We start from the raw sequence: 21,547 nt of genomic DNA, 5'->3' as shown, positions 1-21,547 counted from the left end.
TCTACCCCACCACACATCCCGTGCTGCTGCTAGGCTGTGGCGTGGCCTCGCCATGGGACGGGGAGCTTCTGGATTAGGGTGATGGAGAGAGGAATAGGGTCAAAGGTCTGGAAGTGAGAGGAGAATCGACCTTGGTGACTGATCAGAGCTCGGGAAGGAAGGACAGGAGACAACAAGGATGTCTTAAGATTCCACCAGGACCTTGGGGAAAATGAGATGCTCGTTCCTGATGGGATGAGGAACGTGGCGGGGAGGAAGGTGGGGCGTTCACCCGTGGTGACGCCCGCTTGTCAGAGAGAGAGAGAGACTGGAACTCGGGGGAACCTGGAGAAGAGAGGTGGGAGCCATCAGCACACACGTCAGACTGGACACTGTGACAGAGGACCAGCCAAGGAGATGGAGAAGCCAGGGCATGTGAGTGGGGAGGAGAACCGCGGAAGTGTCACGTTTCAGAAGCGAAGCGCGTGGACGTCTCAGAGTGCGTGCAGCCTCCGTGGGACGGCTGGCTGCTGCAGAGAGGCCCGGCGACGATTCCAAACGCCCTCAGGTTCAAAGCCATGTGGTGCTCCTGCAATAGCCTCTCCAAACTGAGGTCAAGGGGGAAAGTATGGCCTCTATAACATAAAGGACATTTCAGCACTAAAGCTGCAAGCATTTCCAGAGAAATCGGCTAGTTTTATGGGTTTTCTGACCAGCACTGATAGTAAAGCAATAACCTTCCCTTTTCCCCCAAGTCCTCACGCTGACCTTGTATCCACCCCAGCCATGAGCACCCCCACCCCTCCCGGAGCTAAATGGGCGGGTGCCCCTTCCAGGATGGCTGAGGGGGAGGGGACAGCGTGGGTCCTTGACACAGCCCAGTCTCTCCCGTTTAACTCCTCGCTTTGTGTCACCAGGTTCCCAGGTATCATTTGCCTTTTTATTTATTTATTTTTTTAAGCCTCTTAATCTTTCTTTTCCTTCTCCACTACCCCATCTGGTTTGAATGACTGCAGTGTTCTTACCAAAGGCTTTTCCTCTGCCCAGTCTCCCCCTGACCTGGTCCGTCTGCCGTCCCACCCCTGGGCTGTCGCTCCTGTGCAGAAGCTGCAGGGTCTTTCCGCAGCCCCTTCAAGGTAAGATGCACCCGTGGCCTTCAGTCCTCCCTGTCCTTACTCAACCCGGCAGCCCTGCTCCTCCTGTTCCTCAGTCCTCCCTAAGATAACCGGGTCCTGGTTCCCTGTCCATTTCTAGCTTTTGCTCTGGAGAGACGAGAACGGAATGCATTGCCGTGTCACGAAAGACACATAGAGATGGCCCTGGAAAATACACGACGGCCCTTCCTGGGCCTCACTCCCTCGCTCTCCTTGTCCCAGCCGGGCCCTGTTAGGAGGGCTCAGGGGCAAAGTCAGAAGGAAAGGTGGGGGATGGTCATTGGATAGAACTTGCTCATGGCTTTAGAGCTGACATGTGAATGGCTTAGGCTGCATTAAAATGCTGCATGCCCTGTTTGGCACTAGCCCCCAAATGAGACAGCCTTGGTTGGGTTTCATGTCCTCTATAATGTCTTCCTGGACCACACACTCTGTGGCTGCCGCCTACTCTGGGGTATTCCAGGGCTTACAGTTGTAGAGCACACATGAGTACTCAAGATTATGCTCTCTGGGTGCTGACTATGGCTCCCTTAATTATTTCATATATCTTTTGCCCCTCCAAATAGATGGGGTTATACTACATCCATCTGTGCCTGTCTGTCTATTTATCATCCGTCTACCATTTATTTATCATCTATCTATTATTGATTTACCTATCAATCATCCCTTCATCATTTATCATCTATGTATTTATCTATATTTATCTATTATCTATTTTTCGTGTCCTCCCACGATGTTTGACACATGGCAATACTCAATAAATTAGCATGGTTACTTGTTTTATGATAAAAAAATAATTATGAACAGCTGGTCTACAGAGGGGAGTGGAGGTCTGCAAAGAGCTTAGCGGGGCTGTTTGGTCACGCGGGGTGCGTGGTGTCTGGGAATGGACCACCTTCCGTCTGGTGCGTTTCGTTATGACTGTAGGCACTGACGCTGCTCTGATCTGTGACCAGCCTAGCCCACGTGACCAAAGCTTTGCTCACAGTTCAAACAAACAAAGGACAGGCTCCCCCTCTCACTCTGCGCTCTTGGAGGAATTGGTGGGGTTAGGGTTCGGTGATTCGTTTTGAAAGGATTGAGTAAAATGGCATTAGTGACATCTGGCTGTGGGGTCAGCCCATCTTTTCCTGTTTGCTATGCGAGGCATGGCTTGGAAGAAATCTGGCTGCGTTTCTTCAATCAATACACCATGTCTCCATCCAAAGGAGTGTGTCTTTTAGGATGTTTCCCTTGGGAGACCATACTTATTTCAGCAGTGCTGCCATTGCTGAACTATAGACGAATCTAGAAACTTAAAGTAATCCTGAAGACTTAGTTTATTTCTTTAAAGGGAAAAAAAATCTTTCTTCTTCCAGCCTGACTTAAAGAGAAACATTGTCTTGATGTGTTTATCAATAAATGCAACTGTGCTAAAATTTAGGGGATGAAGACCGTGGGGAAGACAGGTATTTGGGGTCTGGATCCTCATTTTCTTTGCTTTATGTGAGAAAACCTGGCACCACAGAATGCTGCAGCCCTTTGCACAGAAGAATTATACACTGCAGAAATTATTAAACTTATAGAGAATAAATCTCATTTAAAGAGTCCCATACATGGTAACTGCAAGTGCTATCTTGCAATTTCTAAACTTCTACATTCAATTTATTTACAATCGATACAATCACATGGCTTATATATGTACATATTTAATATATTTAATGCCATTGTTTTATTTTTTTTTTCCATGCTAAATTTATTTACACGTCATCCTGTTAACAAAAGGGATTTTAAGGCAGTTTATGGAAACATATAACAAAATAAAAATAATGACACAGTGAGGCAATCTGTTATCACATGATTTTTAAAAAGAATCTGAATCAGGTTTGGCTATAAGCAGAATGTTTCTAGCTAAGAAGTGACCTCATTGGCGTTTTGTTTCTCTGGTTTTGCTCTGTGACACAGACCCTGGAATACATTAGTTCTTAAAAAATGATGGGCGCCTGAATGAACAACATTAGCTTTGCACTCGTCTTCTGTGGGCATCTCTTGCTCTGGGTGGGGGTTAATCTAGTCTGTTTTCAGATCACACTTGCACTTGTAGAACATTCTGCTCCTGTAGGCAATCTGGGCAATGTCCATGTGTACAGAAGAGCACAAATACATCTAGCTTTTATGTGAAGACAGTATCTTTGTATTAGCTATTCACAAGGCTCTCTGTGCTTCTAGGACAAATAGTGAACTTAGGACTTTGGATATATATTCAGTTTCTTCATTTTACAGATGATGAAAGACAGACCCAGGAGGTCTGTGGCCACAGAGCTCATCAGGGGAATCGCAATCCATGGGGTTGTGCCTCCTTGTCACATCAAAGGTTTATGGGAGGCCAATGAGCTCCAGGGCTCAGAGATCCTCAGATCTACCACTAAGGAGCACACAGAGGCCTCCTCCTCTGGGCTTCGGGACCTGGGGGAGCTGACAGCACAGGGTAGCACAGATGAACCTGTCCCTGGTTGGGCAGCTGCCTGATTTCTAGTCCCTCCCAAAGCAGAGTCGGCCTGTACCTTGTAGTCCATCTGCTCTGAGCAGTTGAACACGTAGACCATGACGCCCAGTGCGCGGCCCAGGTCCTTGGTGGTCTCGGTCTTGCCCGTGCCAGCAGGTCCTGCTGGAGCCCCACTCATGGTCAGGTGCAGAGACTGGGTGAGGGTGATGTAGCACCTGCCAAACACAGGAGGGCACAGGTCATCCTCGGGGACCCTGGTGGCCCTGCTGGGGCCCAGGGAGACAGGGCTGGGGTCCAAGGCCATGTGAGGCCGGACACGGCTTCTGTAAAGGAAAGCCCAGAGACCTCCCCACTCTCATCTGCTCCCCACAGTGCTGCAGGAAGAACGTTGTAGAGAGCAATCTGACCAGGACACTCCCTCCCTAAAGGGTATCAGTGGTTCTCTGCTGGGCTCTTCTTGATCTTGCCCTGCTGACGTCTCTAGCTTCCTTTCTCACTTTCCCCTCCCCCAAACCCCCACACCCTGAGGTCCAGCCATGCAGAGCCGTGTCCACTTGCCACATACACCTGCACCGTGCTTCTCCCCTCTTCTCCCCCTCCCATCCCCAACCCTTTGCGTCTACCTGGATGATGACCCTCTTCAAGCTTCACCTGGCTAATGGTCACTAACCCCTTGGGACTCACACTGGACATTACTTCACCCACAAGTGCTACCGGGTCCCCCAACAGTGGGGTGAATGAGTAGCTGATCTCACAGCCGAGCTCCTACTCCACTTTAACTGCCCATGCTATCTATCAATACATCTTCTAGAAATGTCTGCATAAGGTACATGAAGGAGAGGCTATGTTTCATTTGCTTTTTCTTTCATCGCCAGAACAGCATAGCTCTAGGCACATACACTCCCTCAACAGGTATTTATGAAATACGTGAGTGAATCTGTGAATAAATGGGTCAATCACTCAATCTATTTACTCCTCCTGTGACTTTATTTACTCATGACAATAAGATAAGCTCAGTTTTAAGCTTATTTCTGGTACTTTTAAAAAGACCTTGTATTTCCATTTGGTGTTGGTTTGAGATGTTCCTTTGGGGTAATAAACACATAAGAAGATGCTCAAGACCATTGGTCATTAAGGAAATGCAAATTAAATCCACCATGAGATACAGCTACAAACCCACTAGGATGGCTAGAATCAAAAAGACAGACAATAACAAGTGTTGGTGAGGGTGTGGAGAAATTGGAGACCTCATACATTGCTGGTGGGAAGGTCCAATGGTATAGCCACTTTGGAAGACAGCTTGGAAGCTTCTTAAAAGTAAAGCATACCATGTGATTCTGCAATTCCCCCCTTTGGAATTTGCCTGAGCTAAATAAGAACATATGTTCACACAAAGACTTGTGCATAGTACAGTACTCACCTGCTCGTGGCCTTTGTTCATAGTAGCAATATTCATAACAGCAAAGAACTAGAAACAAGCCAACATCCATCAACAGTGAAAGATGAACAAAATGTGGTCTAGCCATGCAGTGGAATACTTTTCAGCAGTATAAAGGAATGAAGTACTGAGCGTGCTACAAAGAGGATGAACCTTAAAAACATTATGCTAAGTGAAGAAAGCCAGATACAAAAGATTACATATTGTCATTGCATTTGTACAAAATGTCTAGAAAAGACAAATAAAGACAGCCAGCAGATCTGTCTGGGGTTTGGGATGGGAGCAGGAATTTACCACAAATGGAGCCAAGAAAATGTTCTAAAACTATATTTTAGTGATAGTTGTACAACTCTATATTTACTAAAAATCATTGAATTGTACACTCGTAACAGGTGAACCCTAAGGCATGTAAATTATACCTCAATATCGCAATAAAGCTGTTAAAATTGTGTCATTGGTCTAACTTTTTAATATCTAGCAAATCAATACATAGACTCTTGGCATACAGTCTGGATAGTCTCAGGGGCCTTCCAAAATTAATTCTGTTTCTGAATCTGATGTCTTGAGATGACCTGGTACTCTGAGTTAATGCCTTTCATGCCAGATGGTGATTGGGGTTTCTACTTACTTCACTAAGTCTAGAATCAAAATGGTTTTGAGAAGACTTGAAATAAGTTCCTTTTCCTCCCCTTTAATTAAGTGCAAAATTCCCTTATCTATTTCAGCCTTTCAAAGTAAAACCCAGGCAGGCAGTCTCCCCAGGCAGAGAGGAGAGGTGTGTGGAATGATTGCACCATGGCCAGCTTGCCTGTGTGATGGAGTAAGTGACTCAGCTGATCATGGGGACTTGGGCTGCATTTAACCCCTGGCCACCTGGGCTCATGCAGCTGACTCACTTTCCGTATTGACATTAGAATGTTGACCTTCACATCCACAAGACAAGGAGAGGTGAGGCAGGGTCACAGTGAAAACCTGGGTATCATTTTATCCTTCCTCGGCTGCTGTTACCATTTGGTGACACTTCCTCCCTCTCCCAAACGTTCATAGATAAGATCTTCACAGAGTCAGTCCTATGTGCAGCCTTAACTGTACCTGCCCTCCTGGGTTCTGAGTTTTGGGCTCCAGATTGGTTTGCTACCTTCTACCTCTGCCAGCCTTGGGCTTCCTCCAGAACTGCTCAGGGCCTGCTGCAGCCCTGTGCCTCCCAGGAGGAAAGGTGGCAACTTTAACTAGCAGAGTCTTCACCCCCCGACACAACTCACCTCTCCACCTTCCCTCCCGCCCCCTTTCTGTCCCATGTTCCTTCTGCCGGCCAGAGGGCCCATCACCAGCCTCTGCTCTCTGGAGCTGCAGGGCTCTCAAGGAATTGGGGAATCCGGAAGTGCAAGGTTTCACAAAAATAGAATTCTCATAGAAAAACTCAAGAATTCCTTGAAAGAAATCCCTGGAACTGGGCGTCAATCTCTTTTTGAGCATCTACCGAGCTTCTATTATCTTCAGAAAGCACTTGGGGGAAAACATCAAAATATTATTATTTTTCCTCCCCATTATATTGGAACTTGAGAGCTGGAAGGGATTTCTAAAGTCAACTCATCCAATCCCCCTATGCTATAGATGGGTAGACAGAGGTTCAGGGAGGGAAAGTAGGCTGTCTGATGAGTTATAATAAGTAAGGCAGGGCCGGTGGGGCTTTAACTCAGGCCATGAGAAAAAACGCAAAAAAAAAGAAATAAGCAGTATTTCCCTGTGCAGTGGGAGAGTTGCCATGATGCTTGGGCTAGTCCTTGTCTTTCAGGATACAGCCCTGCTCCACAGTTCCATCTGTGGTCTTCTTAGAGTATTCACCTCTCTGTATACCCAAGCCAGCTCCTTCAATCTGCTCCTACTTGCTCGTGTGGGCCAATAGATTGTGCTATAGGAGTTTACAGCAAAGACTCTGGACTCAGACAGGATGAGTTCAAACCTCGCCTCCACTATGAAGTGTCTGTGAGACTTGGCCAAGTTATTCACATTTCTTTGTGCCTTAAAAAGAAGGCATCATTGAGATCTATCATGTCATATTTTCTTTGTACAAAGGAATTTTGATGGATTTGCTGCTTCAAAAACAATGGCAATTGTGAAAACGGCAAGGAATCCTTTAAGAAGAGATCCAGAATCACCAACCAACCCGAACGCAGACGTGGATCAGTTTAGTTTGGTTCCAGTGGGAATGCAGAAACTTTCGTGTTGGAAGAGACCTCAAAGTTGAGGCAGTTTGACTCTTTCACCATGCCGGGCTCTCCCCCACAAACTCCTTCAGATATTATCATGAAGCCATTTCTTCCAGCAAGGCACAGTTTATTATTCTAGAACGTGGCCCCTTACACAGTGGGCCGGTTCTAATTGTTTGATAGGCCTTCCTAACGTTGAGCTAAAATTAGTTTTATTTGGGCAAATGACTTGTAGGGGTTTTATTCTTATCTTCCCCACCAAGATCTCATAAGGATAGCATGAGACAAGAGATTTGAATGTACACTGAAACTCAGAAAGCCGGTCCACTTTCAAGGTATTATTTTCGAGGTAATAAATATACGAAATCTGGCTTTTCTTTTTTTGATAGTTATTCAACTGGAGGATAAAGAAAATGTCAAAGATGCTGCATCTTGGTTTCAGCTATGACTAGCCTGTGGCTATCACAGAAATGTGGTCTGGATAATCTTAGAGTTGGTGAAAGCATAGTTGGTTTATACTAACTTTCTAATGCTGAGTAATAAATCACCACACACTTAGTGGTTTAAAGTAACACTCATTTAATATCTCACTGTTCTGTAGGTCAGAAATCAAGGTGGGTTTTCTGCTTAGGGTCTCATAAGGCTAAAATCAAGGTTCACCAGCTGGCCCAGACTCTCATCTGGGGACTGGGGAGGAATCTCCTTTCAAACTCATCCAGGTTCTTGGCAGAATTCAACTCCTGAGGTTCCTGTTGGTGACTGTTGGCCAGAGGGTCTCTCAGCCTCTATAGGCCATTCCACCTACCTTGGACACGGCCTCCTCTATCTTCAAAACCAGCAACGGCAGATCACATTCTTCTCGTACTTCAGATCTCTCTGACATCCCTTTCTGCCCTCAGCCAGGAGAAAGCTCTGCTTTTAAGGGCTCATATGATCCCATTAAGTCCACTTGAATAATTTCCCTCTTCCATACAGCACAACGCAGCCATGGGAACGATATCATCACAGTCGCAGTTTTTACCCACACTTGAAAGGGAGGGGATGACACAAGGGTGAGAGTCATGGCGGGGGCGGGGGGTATGGGAAGGTCATTCATAGAATTCTGCCTACCACACAGTTCAGTGGCCATGACCAAGAAATGAACATGAATGTGACAATATCCACTTCCAGGGAGCCTGCAGTGGCATGCCCAAGACTGAGCTTAACTTGAACTAAGAAATAATTGATTAATAGAAGATGGACCAAAATTCTAAATAATGCTAACAATTAAAAATGATGGGATAGAGCCGACAAAGTCAAATTTAAGTGAAACAAATACAGGTGATTATTGAACTGATCTTGAAATGAACAGAGACTTTATAAGCATAAAAGAAATAACAGAACACCCCAGAGAAAAATGGGAAATGACAGTAATAAATAATTCACAGGAAAAGAAAACGCACTAGCCAATAAACGCATAAAAATGCTCAACCTGTGAATAATTAAGGGCATCCAAATCCAGGTGAGATACCCTTTTGACTGATAAAATTAATAAAAAAATATAACAGTAATACTTAATGCTGGTCAGAGTGTTGTGTGAGGAACACTTTCATGAACTACTCATGAGGGTGGAAACAACATTGTTTTTCAGGAACAATTTAAAGTATGTATCATCTAATTATTCTGCTTCTTGGAATCTATCCTAAGGAAATAAATAGAAATTTGGTCAAAATTTACATGTAAGTGAGTTGATACAGCTTCAATTTTAGTAGTAAAAGCTTAGATATAACTTAAATACCAACAATATGGTTATGTTACATAAATTATAGGACACTTGTAAATAGACTACAATTCAACTATTAAAGTGTTTTAGAAAAATATTTAGAGACTATTTATATCAGTTTGCATGTAAAAAAAACAAAAAAGAACATGCACAATACAATGTTAAATAAAACAAGCAATCCATGATCTTTTATATATAGCATGTGATCTCAATTTCATTTTTCAAAATTTGCATGTAGAAGGAAACAGACTAAATATTAAGAGTGGCTATCTCTAGGTGACTTTTATTTTCTTTTTTACAGATTGCTAAATTTTCCAGATTTTCTCCAATAAAAACATCAGAGAAAAACTTAAAAAGAAAATTGCACGACATTTGCTACTTGTGTCCTTGTCCAGCAAATCACCTTCAAAGACTCTTGCATCGATTATATTTCACCTACTTGCAGGAATTCTTGAGAAATTAAGGGGTACTCAAAACTGATAAGTAGCTGATTAAAACAGTGCTTCACACAGCCCAGGGCAGAAAGGGGTACCTGTGTGTGAAGGAGAGGGAAGAGAAGTAAAGTGGAGATCATCCAAAGGTCAAGAAACAACTTATGAGAATTGCTTTTGTTCAGCCTGAAAAAGCATTTCTATTTCGTTCTTCAGCTTAGTGTTGTGCCAAAGTCCTGTGACAAGGGCTGAGCCATCGCACCTACTTATACATTCAAGTCCCATCCAGGCAGTGGGAAATTCCAGAGAAACAGGCATAATCAGTCGGATGTACTGTAATACGGGTGTGCTTTTAATGAATGTGCAGAGGTTGTACGGATCAATTGTCCATTTGATTAATTCTTCTGGCAGGAGAGAATTAAATGTACTTAGGCTACACACCAGTAAAGGCTGAATGCTTTTTAAAATGTGATTTTTCTGTGTTGAGGACAATTTTTTTTTTCTGGGCAAAACATTTCTTGAGATAATAATGGAAGTCAATGAGAGAGTGGAATTTGCCGTATAAAGATTCAACTATATACTACTTTGTCAGAAAAGCATCTCATGTGCAAACGAGGTTAAGGTCTATATAGTATTCACCATTATTTGCAGCAAATCTTCCTTTCAAGTTCTTATTTGCATCGTTTCACAGAAGAGCGATAAATTCCTGTTTCAGAAATAATTCATTGTCAAAACTTTACCCTTTCCCTCTAAGGCATTCAGCATTTCTGTACTAGAGAACTCTCAGTCTAAAAGAGGTAATTATCTTCTTTAACTCCCAGGCAGGTGCTAAGGCCCAGGGAAAAGAAAAGTCTTGTACTTTTTATCATTTGGAATGACAATGTCTGAGATGTCAGTGGAAGGAAGGAAATATTCGAATGGTATAGGGAAGCTAGGTACATATTTGGAGGCTCAGAAATCATTTTACTTCATTCACTCAAGGAGCATTTCTTGAATGCCTATTATGTGCCGAACAGGGTGCTAGGTTCTGGGAGTAGAGCAGAGAGCAAATGAAAGTCAATGTTATCATGGAACATGCAGTCTAGAGTGGAAGGCAGACATTCATCAAATTGTTCCAATATATAATGGCTTCACTATTCTGTTCCAAGCAGTAAAAAATCCCAACTATTAGCTCACATTCCAAGGCAGGCAGAAAAACTCACTGCAGTCAGAAATACTCTACCAGACTCCCCCATGCTAATGATGGATGTCTTGCTGAGAATCTTCATAAAGACAAAGACACTTGAGAGGGTCCAGGCTGAATGAAAAGGTAAGAAAAGTTTTCCCTTAACCCACCCTGGACGGGCCCCTCCAACTAGTGGGACCCACTTGAAGGCCAAGTAAAACCCTAAGACTCCACCCCCCAAGAGCTGCCGATGCTTTTGTCATTCCCACTGCAGAGAGAGCTCCCTCTCCCTCTAAGCAGGTGTTGTTTGCGTTTGTCTTAAGCTGAGATGGGGAGGAGGGTGGGTTTCCAACCCAGCGCAAAAGACAGAGTAGCTGCTCCTTCCTCTATGGGAGCCAGGGTGCAGACCGAGTCCTGGGTAGATCCTGCCCCTAAGTCAACTTCCCCTTGTTGATTCTGTCTATGCTGATGATCTGGGCGTTTGACATTCAAACATCATTCATCCATTCTACAAATAGTCATTGGACACCTACTAGGTAGGTGCTGGTGATGTCACAGCAAATAAGACAGACAAAGGTTTCCGGCTGCAAGGAGCTTACACTCCAAAGGGCAATGCGGACAGCAAGCAAGCGAGGTCATTTCAGATTGGGGGAGATGTCAGCAAGAAGGTCAGCGGGGGATCTCTCAGGGTTATCTTCTGGGCGTGTGTAAGAGGGGAGAGGCTGCCTTGTAGAAAGAGTGGTCAGGGAAGGCCTCATGGAACTGAGAGGAGAACAGAGGATCAGAAGGTGCCGGTGGAGAAGGGTGTCCCAGGCAGAAGGAGCCATGTGTGTGAAGACTCCAAGATGACGACCTCCTAGTGATCACGGATTGGCAAGGAGACCGTGTGGTTGAAATGCAGGCGGTGAGGCCTCAGGGCAGTCAGTGGAGAGGAACTGCCAGGTCCTATGAGGAGTCCAGGTTTTAGTCTAAGAGTAGCATGGGGGCTCCCAGAGACGGTGATGTGACTTCTACAGGGTCCCGCAAGAAAGAGAGACCCGAAAGTAAGAGGGGAGCAGTGGGACTCTGGGTGGAAGAACTTTCCAGAATAGGTAAGAAAATGAGTTAAACCAACAGAAGACATGAGGGGAAATGAACCATCGTGACCATGACTGTTCAGCCAGGAGGTCTTGACCCACGGATGATGCTGGGATTTTAAAGTACTCCGGACTTCCTGTGCCCTATTCGTTCCATGAGCACAGTGACTGGAATTTAACTAATTTGGAAATATTTATCAGATGTTTGGAAATATATCAGAAGATCTGACTAAAAATACAGGCGACATCACTGAAAATAGGCAGAAAGAAAATTAAGTAAAAGATGGCACAGATTCTATCTGGCCATTTTAACCTTCACAATTGATGACAATAATCTCCTTATTACCTACAAGTCATTTCTTTCGGGGAGCCGGTCATTCAGATATACAACTCTTTCTGGAGAAGAGGAGATTTAGTGGTCAACGGGATTATAAGGAAAGGGCATGAAGTCTGAGCAGAACTCACAGAAATCTCAGCAGAATTAAAATATCATTTCTCATATAGACCGTGGCCTTGTTTCCCTGCGCTCTTCTTCCTTTGCCCATGTTCTGACATCAGATAAATCTCCAGAAAGTACAGATTTCATCATTTTACTCCTCTGATGAAAATTTTCCAATAGTTTACCGTGACTTATGGATAAGGAATATATTCTTCACAATCTGTAGTCTGACTCCTTTATGGCTGACGACCTCCCCCCCCCCAAAGTCAAAAGAGTGTACACTGGCTCTCCCAGGAACATATCTGAGTTTTCCCATTTACATGACTTTGTCCACAATATACCATTTTCCAGGAATGTTTATCAGTAGCCCTTTAACTTTTGGGAATCTAGATCACTTTGACAATTGACGAATGCTATATGTCCTCTTAATGGAAAAAGCAACACATGAACAGATTTCTGTATGATTTCATGGACTCGTTGATGATAATCTTAAAACCTACTGAAATCCTACTGGAATCCAATATGTCCTTCAAGGTCCAGATCAGATACAGTCTCTTCCCTGAAGCTTTTCGAGTTCTCTTCATCTCACCGTGAACCCTCTGTGTCCAGAGGGCTTATTACCAAGTCACTTGCTTAGAAATTTGTAGCCAATGGTTATGAACTTTATTTTATTCTATGGCCTTGTACTTTTCCCCTTTGTGCTGGTTAAATTGTTATCTACATATGTCTCATTTTCCTCACTAGAATTGGAATTCAAGGGCAGGAAATATTTTCATCACCTCAGTATTCCCAGTGACCAGTTCAGTGTCTGGTGTGAATTCATTCGTGTGTGAATTAATATGAATGCCAGAGAATATGTCTTCCTAAAAAATTGTGAGCTCCTTCACGGTTGGGACTACCTTGCTTTTATCTTGTATTCCCAGAGTGAGAGGGACTGAATAAATGTGCCAGTTGTTTGATCTACTGATGATAAGAAAATAATAATAGGGAACAATTACTAAACACTTATTATATACTAAACTCTTTATAAGTGTCACTGTCTTTTATCCTTACAAAAATCATCATTTCACAGATGAGAAAACCAAAAATTAGGTCAATTTTTTTTCACGGTCAAACAGCTGGCGTGCACTAGAGCTGGTGTTAGGTGTGTGTGACTGCCAAGCACTTCCTCAAAAAGTCATGGCCCATTGATTTGCTCTCTGGGGTTTGTTCCAAAGAAAGGCTCTGCCCTACATCCTTTCAGTTTCATTTTAAATCTGCTGGTTGAGTCGGGTCGTTACCTTGCAGCTCTGTGGACAAATGGCAAGTGACAGTCACCTTGACCCTGGACAGTCACTGGATAGTCTGAATCAGACAGCACTAGGGTTGTCAGTAGCTGACACCAATGCTCACCTGTCAGTCAAAGGTGTGATCACCAGGCGAGGCGTATTTCCCAGGTACTCATAGGAATACAGAAACTGGGCATCGCAGATGTTGGCAAAGCAGTGTTTGACCTCGTCATCCCAACGATGGCGCAACTGGGACAGCCAGAGGAAAGCCTGGGCATTGTCTACCTACAGAGAGGTTGGCAAAGTAGGTGGGTGAGCCATTGTGTTCAACAGGGAGCAGGTGGCCCCTTGGCCACAGGACACATAGGAGCCTGGAAGACTTGGGGGTTTTCTGCTGCTCAATTCTGTGACCACCACTATACCGAAAGCACAGGCTGCCCTGATGACACTTTTGCTGAGTTTTTAAAAAGTAGGAGCAGCCACCATGATCCTCCCAGTGCTGGGAAGACGCTGGGGTACCCATGTTTTGGCCATGCATAGCAACTCCTATGGGGTAGTTGTGCACAGAGAGGGACAGCTCTGCATGTTTGGGACTTACCTTCTGAGTAATCATCTTGGCCACCACATCCCGGGCATGCACATCAATGGTGCATATGGTCATGATCTTCTGCCGGTCCCCCTTGGAGAGCTGGCCAATCAGCATGGAGATGAGGGTTCTGAGCTGGGCCACTTGCTTCTTGTAATAGTCCTTCAGGGCACTCTCATAGCCTTCCTCCAACCTGGCGAATGCAATGCCCACTTCTGTCGTCCACCAGATCTGAGTGCAGGTCAGGGCCACCTGTGGCACCAAGTTTGTCACTTAGCAAAGCTGTTACCACGACTGTTCCCAACCAGCCCACTCACCACACAGCCAGGGCTCAGGATGTAACTGTGTGGGCGACATAAGCCCCTTCGCTCCCTCTGCCACCCGCATCGACGAAGTGAACCATATGCTCTAGCCCTTGAAGATGTGAAGTAGTGACAGAGAAAGTGGGAAAAACACTTTCTGCTCTTGAAAAATGTATCACTGGGTTGAGAACAACCAGAGACTAACTGTGGTCAGTGTCAGTGGCTCCTGAAAATTGCTACACTGATGATAAAGTCTTGTACTTTGCAGAGGCAGCATCTTTCTCCCGTGCTTGGGAGGACAATGATATGCTGATGAGCATCTCAGTGACACACAGTCTTTGCTTTGTTCTTCTTCTTGTGGTCCAATATTCTAATTTACCGAGGCCCTGCTTACCCTCTGGGATACACATTTGCTTGTCCACAAGACTTTCATGACTTTTATTTTTAATTTTTCAAAACCTACAACTCTAAAATGCCTCCTTTTGAAAGCCAAGGTGGATGACACCAACATTCAGTGTGGTCAGTGTTTTTCAGAGATTAAAAGTAAATACATGGAAAAAGCAATTCAAATACATGCTTCTGTTTGCTGGGAAACTTTACATAGAACATGGATAATTTTGATTATCCGTGGTGGAGCATTTAGAAACATCGCTCAACTGTAGTATCATTTGGTTCGGGAGACACTGCTGTAGATGATATCTATTGTAATAGCAGGAAGCAACACTTAGTCTTGTCTCAAAATTCTGATACAGGTATATGAGGAATTCTGATGGAAATTATTCCTTTTGTTGGAATAGAGAATCTCATTGTAGTAAATAGTACCATCCCTTAGTTTATCCATTTCTACTTTCGAGTTTATGTCCTACCAGATTTTGTTACAGAAGTTCCCCTTACACTGATGGCCATGTTGGGGTGCACCAACTCTGCTGTCAATAAATGCATCTTCTCCTCGGTGCTGATGCCTTTCTCTTCTTTTCGTCCAAGTTCCTCCCTGCCATCCACATTCACTGTCCGTACTTCCCACCTTCTTCCCACTCCTCGCCCCCTGGCAATGTGGCCTCTTCCCTACCACCCCCCTGAAATGACCTCGCCAGGTTCATCCACGGGCCTTCTTCACCCTCTTTATTTCACTTGATCGTGTAAAAGCCTTTGGCATTTCTGACCCTCGTCTGCTATCAAAAGCTTCTGTTTTTGTTTCCATAATTACGATTTCCCCGTTTTCCTTCTGCCTAAAAAGACCATTTCTCATTCCGCTTCTTCTTGCCCTCCCAGGCTCTGAAGGGTGTTCAAGGACTTGTTCTGCACGCTCATCCCATTCTACACACTTTCCAGGAGCAATTGCATCTACTCCTATGGCTTCGATGGCTACCAAACGTCTGCAGTCCCCAGCTAGACCAACATCACTACTGTGCTGTTAACCGGGGAAAGGAGAAGTGGTGTATTAAAGCCAGATTTTACATCTTAAAAAATGCTCCTTAGGTCTTCCCTCTCTCTTATTACCCTCCTGAGGAACCTACAAAGAATTCAGATATATCACAGAATCAAGTCAGACTCCCCAACATGGTCTGTAAGAACTGGTTTTTAGAATCCATCTGCCATCTCTTGCTCCTCACCCCTCACTCTGGCTTCAGCCAAACTCAGTCCCGTGAACACATCATGCCTGCCCTGGCTTCCCAGCCTTTGCCCGGCCCCTCCCTCTGCTTGGTTGCTCTTTCCCTCCACGTTTAGCCTGCTAACTGCCACTGCAAATCTCGGCTTGCATATCAGATGCACAGGGGGTGGTCCCAGACCCTGCTCACTAGCTATGTGCCTCCAGAACATGTGAGCTTCCCCTTTTATCTCACCGGTCACATTTGTGAGTGGCTGAGTCCCTGTGAGCCTGTAAACTCCAGCAGCTCAGGTTACTTTGCCTTGTTCCCTGCTGGTGTCTCCTGCCCGGGGCACAGAGCTTGGTGCACACAAAGGAGCTGGTTCAAAGAGTTGGGATTAGGTTGAATTTTCTCCCCACTCTAGCCAGTGAGGGATAAAATAGGCCACCCCTGCTTTACCAAGGCTGCGCTTGAACCAGGTCAGGGCTGTCCACCTCTGACCCCTCCTGCTGACCCTGCAAAGCCACCTGGGTTTCAATCCCCTCCCGACTGGGACACACACAGCAAGTCTGGGGTCCCGCAGCCCCTGAAGGCTGAGGAAGGGAGCTGGGGAGGATGAGGCCCTCAAAGGTCCCGCGGGGAGAATACCTGAGCTGGGTAGTCAAAGAGCCACTGCTCCCTGGGCTTTTCTTCGTAAGCAGCCACGCCTTCAGTCATCTCATGCCTCACGGTAGCCTTCATGTGAGCAAGCACGTGGTTCAGCCATGTTTCCACCTGGAAGAGCAACTCTGGGTTAGACACGGGCACCTGAGAAGCTTTGATCAGCGCTACGTGCTTTCTCTCCCTCTGCCCAAGGGAGTGAAGAAAATAGAAAATACCCGCCGTGGTAACACAGCCCCACAAGGCTGCCAGGAGGCACAGGGAGACAACTCGTCTGTGCCATCCAGGGCACGATGAGTGAGGATGGGGTGTGATTAACTACAGGCTGACGTGCCCGTGGGGCAGAGCAGGTGGGAGATTTCATCGTGTGAACCCAGAAATCTAAACCTGGGTCAAGCTAAAGGTGAATAAGCCAGTGGATTCGTATGGCCTTGCCCACAAAGAGGATAGAGATGCAAGCCAGGATCGAATTTCCCAGCTTAATGCTTTCTGGGACTACAAAAAGAACACATTCCGAATTAACCCCCAGGGCCACCCTCGTCATATGACCGAGAACCTCTGATTATTTTCTGGTACTAGAATTGCTTTCCAAGATACCTTTATGTGGATAAAGGTGGAGCCCTGTAAAAGATCTCTTCTCCAGGTGTTATTCTGCACTAGATAGAATCAATGCTTTGCTGGATCATTTCGGATAATGAACAAGGAAGGGCTTTTAATGCCTTGGTGGTGGTGCTGAAGGATGGGAAGGGGGTTTAGGGAGTAAATGGCCCCATGATTCGTGTTCCTTGAATTGGACATGGATATTTGGAGGTAGTAGCTCCTGGGGCAGGAGAGTAGTTGGCTCTCCAGGGGAAGGATGGTGGGAGGAAGTGACTGACTCTGAGGGTTACTTATGCAGGGAGGGGACAGCTCCGGAAAGTCGTTGATTTCAAAGGACATTTTCTCCCAGGGAAGGAGTGAGTGTTCCAGATTCCCCTGCGGGGTGCTCCAGGGGTTGCCATGTCAACATCCCCTGGCGCCACTAATCATTCTAAAATCCTTTTCTCGTTGACTTGGGTAGTTGTTTATGTGCATTTTATTCCTCTCCGCACAAGTCTTTGGTGAAGGGAAAGATATGAATGTTGACATGTGTCCTTCCCGGGGAGAGGAAAGCAGGGCACCAGCGCTGCTCCAATGTCAGTTCGAGTCAAAGGAAGCCGCTGTCCCAGGGCAGGGACAGCAGCTCTGGACCAAGGCCACAAAAGCCCTCCCCAGAGTTGATGCTGATCGCATTTGAATGCAGGCGCTTGAGAGAGAAGAAAGGCTACCTGGCCGCTGCAGTCGCAGGGCTCGCTGAAGGCCACGTACTCTTCCTCTTTGCTGTACATGCCGAGACTTGTCTTGGTCGGCTTCTCCCCGGCATCCAGCTGGAACTGCATCTTGGCCATGTTGTCGAAGAGTTTGGGAAGGTGACGCTGCACCTGTGAGTGGAAACAACGCCAAAGGACTGGAGAACATGCCCAGGGAGTTGCTTACTAGAACTGTTCAGGGGCCTACCATGTGGCAGCCACTGTGACCGATGCCAAGCATTTAGAGGGAAGTTTGTGGGAACGACACCGATGTGAGTATGGGAACGAGCCAAATCAGGTAGAAGTGGCCACGGGCATGCCGTATAAAACTAGCGACAATCACACGCTAGTGACAAACCAACTAAGCCACAGTGGTTTGACTAATTTCTGCTTGGTTTGCTATAGATAAGACCGGATGGGAGAAAAACAGGACGGTCCAGTTATAAACCTTCTTCTGGAGAAAACACAGCTCTGGGTCAGGGGACAAGCAAAGAATAGATGGCAGGAGAGTGCTGACACAGCCAAATGTTGAGGGTCAAGAGCGGTGGCAACGGTGCGCTGTGGAGGGAGTCACCCGGGTACTGGAAGCATTTCAGTGCAGCAGACAAGCATCGGGCAGGCCCAGAGCAGGGGCAGGCATGCTCACGCCAGGCGGAGAGCCTGGCAGCACAAGTGCTCCCCGGCTTGGTGTGTCATGATGCAGATGTCTTGATACATGCCCAGGGCCCTAGTAACCAGGGGATGCTGGACACAGCCACATTGTGGTCTGAGGTGAAGAAATGCCAGGTTGAAGCAAGAGCAACGCGCAGAAAGCTGTACTCTGGTAGAATTTCTTGAATAAATACAGAGAGCCCTCAGGCTGCAGGTACCCTGAGTTATGATGCTAAATTTAGAACATGTAGCTTTTACTGAGAGGAAAAATCCAAGAGCATTTAGGCAAACTGTGAGGGTGCTCGAGAAGACACCACCCACACTGGCTTGGAACAAATAGCTTGGCGGGATGGACCTTTCTCTATTCAAGCACAAATGGCAAACTGAAAAAAAAAACAACAGCATACAACCTATGCAGATATTCTGAAACTTAAAAGAAAGAGAAAACAGAGCTACAGAGAGATAGAATAAGAGAATATATATATATATATATGTATGTATATATATAAGTTTTAATAGGGGAAACAAACAATTTTGAAAAACATTGTCTTGTTTTACTTTCAATTAACTGAAAGAAACACAAACTCTATAAAATATGAGGTGAAAGATGAGTTGGCAGAGGCAGAGAAATAAAATAAGGAGACTAATAGTGACGTGGTACATTTGTCACAGATTTAGCAATACTAAAGGGCTGAATGGACACAGAGAAAAACTAAATATTGTGGATAAACTTGAGAAACTGTCAAAGAATGATGAGGAAGAAGACTAAAAGTAATAAAAATATGATTAAAGAGAAGGTGATAAAGAAGCACTAGCGAGGAAAATGGAATCTCAGCTTATGTCAGTATGATGACCGGAAGAAAAAAAAATCCAGATAAATGGGATAGAAATATTATTTACAAACATACTGGAAGAAAACTTTTTCAAGATAATGAAAGTTCTGGTTTTTGGATAGAAAAAATCCTCATCATGTATCAGAGACATATTAACAAAATAAAGCAATTATCTAAACATATATGCATTTTAAAAATTTAATTTAAAACTCGATCTCTTTAGGGATCCAGATAGAAAGAAATTAGGCTGTCTAGAAAGATTTTTTGAAAAGCAATCATTCCTCAGGTGACTTCTCTGCAACAACAAACAGCAGAGCCATGTCTTCAGGGATTGAAGGGACATTGCTGCGACACGTGAACTCTAAACCTAACCATTCAATCACTCACATGTGAAACGGCAGAGAGTCACAGATCTAAAAGGATTTAGGAATTATTCTACCACATCCCTTAGGGTGTGTATATTTGAGGGGAAGACTAATCAAAGATTTACTCAAACCAAATGAGAAATGAATCAAAGTAAATATTTAAGAATAAGTACATTGTGCATAAAAGTTATAAAAAGCCCTGGAAGTGATCTGACTCCTTCTATACATAGAATTAATGAAATCATCATTACAAAGTAGAATGCTAATGTAATAAATAATTCAACGCCACCATGCCTGGGCTACTTTGGAAGTATTTCAATCTATGGAAAATAAATAAGGGGCTGTACCTATAAGGGATAATCTTTCTTTTGTACTTGCTTCTAATCAACAAATGAAAAACATAATTTCAATACATTATAAAGGATGTGTCAAAAAGAGAAACCTAGTGCGTGGGTGCCATCTTTTTGGCTCTGTCGGAGAAACTCTCACCTGTTTCAGGTGGGGATGCAAAATGACACACCTGATATGGAGGGAAACTTGGCAATACCTAACAGGACCACATATGCATTTACCTTTGAGTCAGCAATCCCTCTTCTAGGAGTTTACCTGGAAGACAGACCTCCAACAATACAAAGTCCAAGGTTATTCAGTGCTACATTATTTGCAATTGCAAAATATTATAAATAACCTATAGCCAAACTATGGTATATCAGTCCATGGAGTAAGGTGCAAATGTAAAAAAAAAAAAAATGAAGGAGATATCTTTGAATTGATATACAGTGATTTCCAGGGTATGTAACTAAGTTTTTTTTTTTTTAAAAAAAACAACAAAGTGCAAACAAATATATATACCATGCTTTCTTTTGTGTAAGAAAGAAGAGGAAATAAGAAAATGTACATGCACAAATGTAAACATGCATTTGCTTCTTCTTTGCAATAATAGACGTGGAAATGATAAACCAGACAGTAATGAAACTGTTTACCTGGAGGTAAACAGTTGAGGCTGGAGCAGAGGAGGCAATGGCATGGAAGGGAGAGGAAAAGGAGTGTGACACTTTTGGATTGCACATATCTTTTTGCATAGTTTGACTTCTGGAATCGTATTGGTGTTATTCGAAAAAATAAAATCAACAAGGGTGGGAAAGAACCTATCACTGAAAGCAAAGAGAAGTAAATGAACCCAACTCTACCTCAAATGAATAACAAAAATCACATAAGAGAAGGAAATGAACCCATCCAAGTATTTTGAGACTCAGACTCCATGGTAGACAACAGTGGTTCTCAGACTGTGGTCTCCAGACCAGCAGCATCACTTGGAAAATTCTTGGAAATGCAAATTCTCCCGCCCTCCCAGATCTACCACATCAGAATCTTTGGGAGTGGGATCTAGGAATCTGTACTTTAACAAACCTTCCCGGTGACTCTGATAGACTCTCAAGTCTGAGAACCAGCGTCTATAGCTCCAAATACCAACAGTGCTTCAGTTAGCTACTTTAATTCTCAATAACCCTCACAACACAGTGGGCTTCTCCTACTTTTTACAGATGAGGAAAGTTTGCTGCCAAGAAGTGATATGCCAGAGACTATATAGCTAATAAATGGCTAGAACCAGAGTGAGAACCCCAAATTTTGGACTTCTCATATTTGCTTGTGCCACTAAACCACCTCAATATGCAGTTACTGCAGCCTCCAATCTCATCTCCCTATGCAATTTTAGCTATGGCTTTGACCACTATTCACTGGGTCTCTCTTCAGACCTGGACCAAAGGCATTCTCTGCCAAGGCTTAACCCCTCCCACCCTCGCCATCCTCAAAACTTATCCAGT

The 21,547-nt window shown here is 44.6% G+C and overlaps 1 protein-coding gene across 1 annotated transcript in view; it reads right to left on the bottom strand.

The window, feature by feature from the left end:
* Positions 1 to 21,547, bottom strand: part of DNAH9 (dynein axonemal heavy chain 9) — a 312,997-nt gene that overhangs the window by 209,564 nt on the left and 81,886 nt on the right. Inside the window, exons 23-27 of the mRNA XM_020280809.2 lie at positions 17,852 to 18,004; positions 16,533 to 16,658; positions 14,006 to 14,245; positions 13,532 to 13,692; positions 3,677 to 3,833 (exon numbers count right to left, since the gene is read on the bottom strand). Coding sequence (XP_020136398.2) covers positions 3,677 to 3,833; positions 13,532 to 13,692; positions 14,006 to 14,245; positions 16,533 to 16,658; positions 17,852 to 18,004 — 837 coding nt within the window. The remainder of the gene's footprint in view (positions 1 to 3,676; positions 3,834 to 13,531; positions 13,693 to 14,005; positions 14,246 to 16,532; positions 16,659 to 17,851; positions 18,005 to 21,547) is intronic.

This window comes from Microcebus murinus, chromosome 18 (assembly GCF_040939455.1).
Source record: "Microcebus murinus isolate Inina chromosome 18, M.murinus_Inina_mat1.0, whole genome shotgun sequence".
Lineage (NCBI taxonomy): Eukaryota > Metazoa > Chordata > Mammalia > Primates > Cheirogaleidae > Microcebus > Microcebus murinus.
Note: the sequence above shows the minus strand (reverse complement) of the source record. Positions and strands in the feature narration are given on the sequence as shown.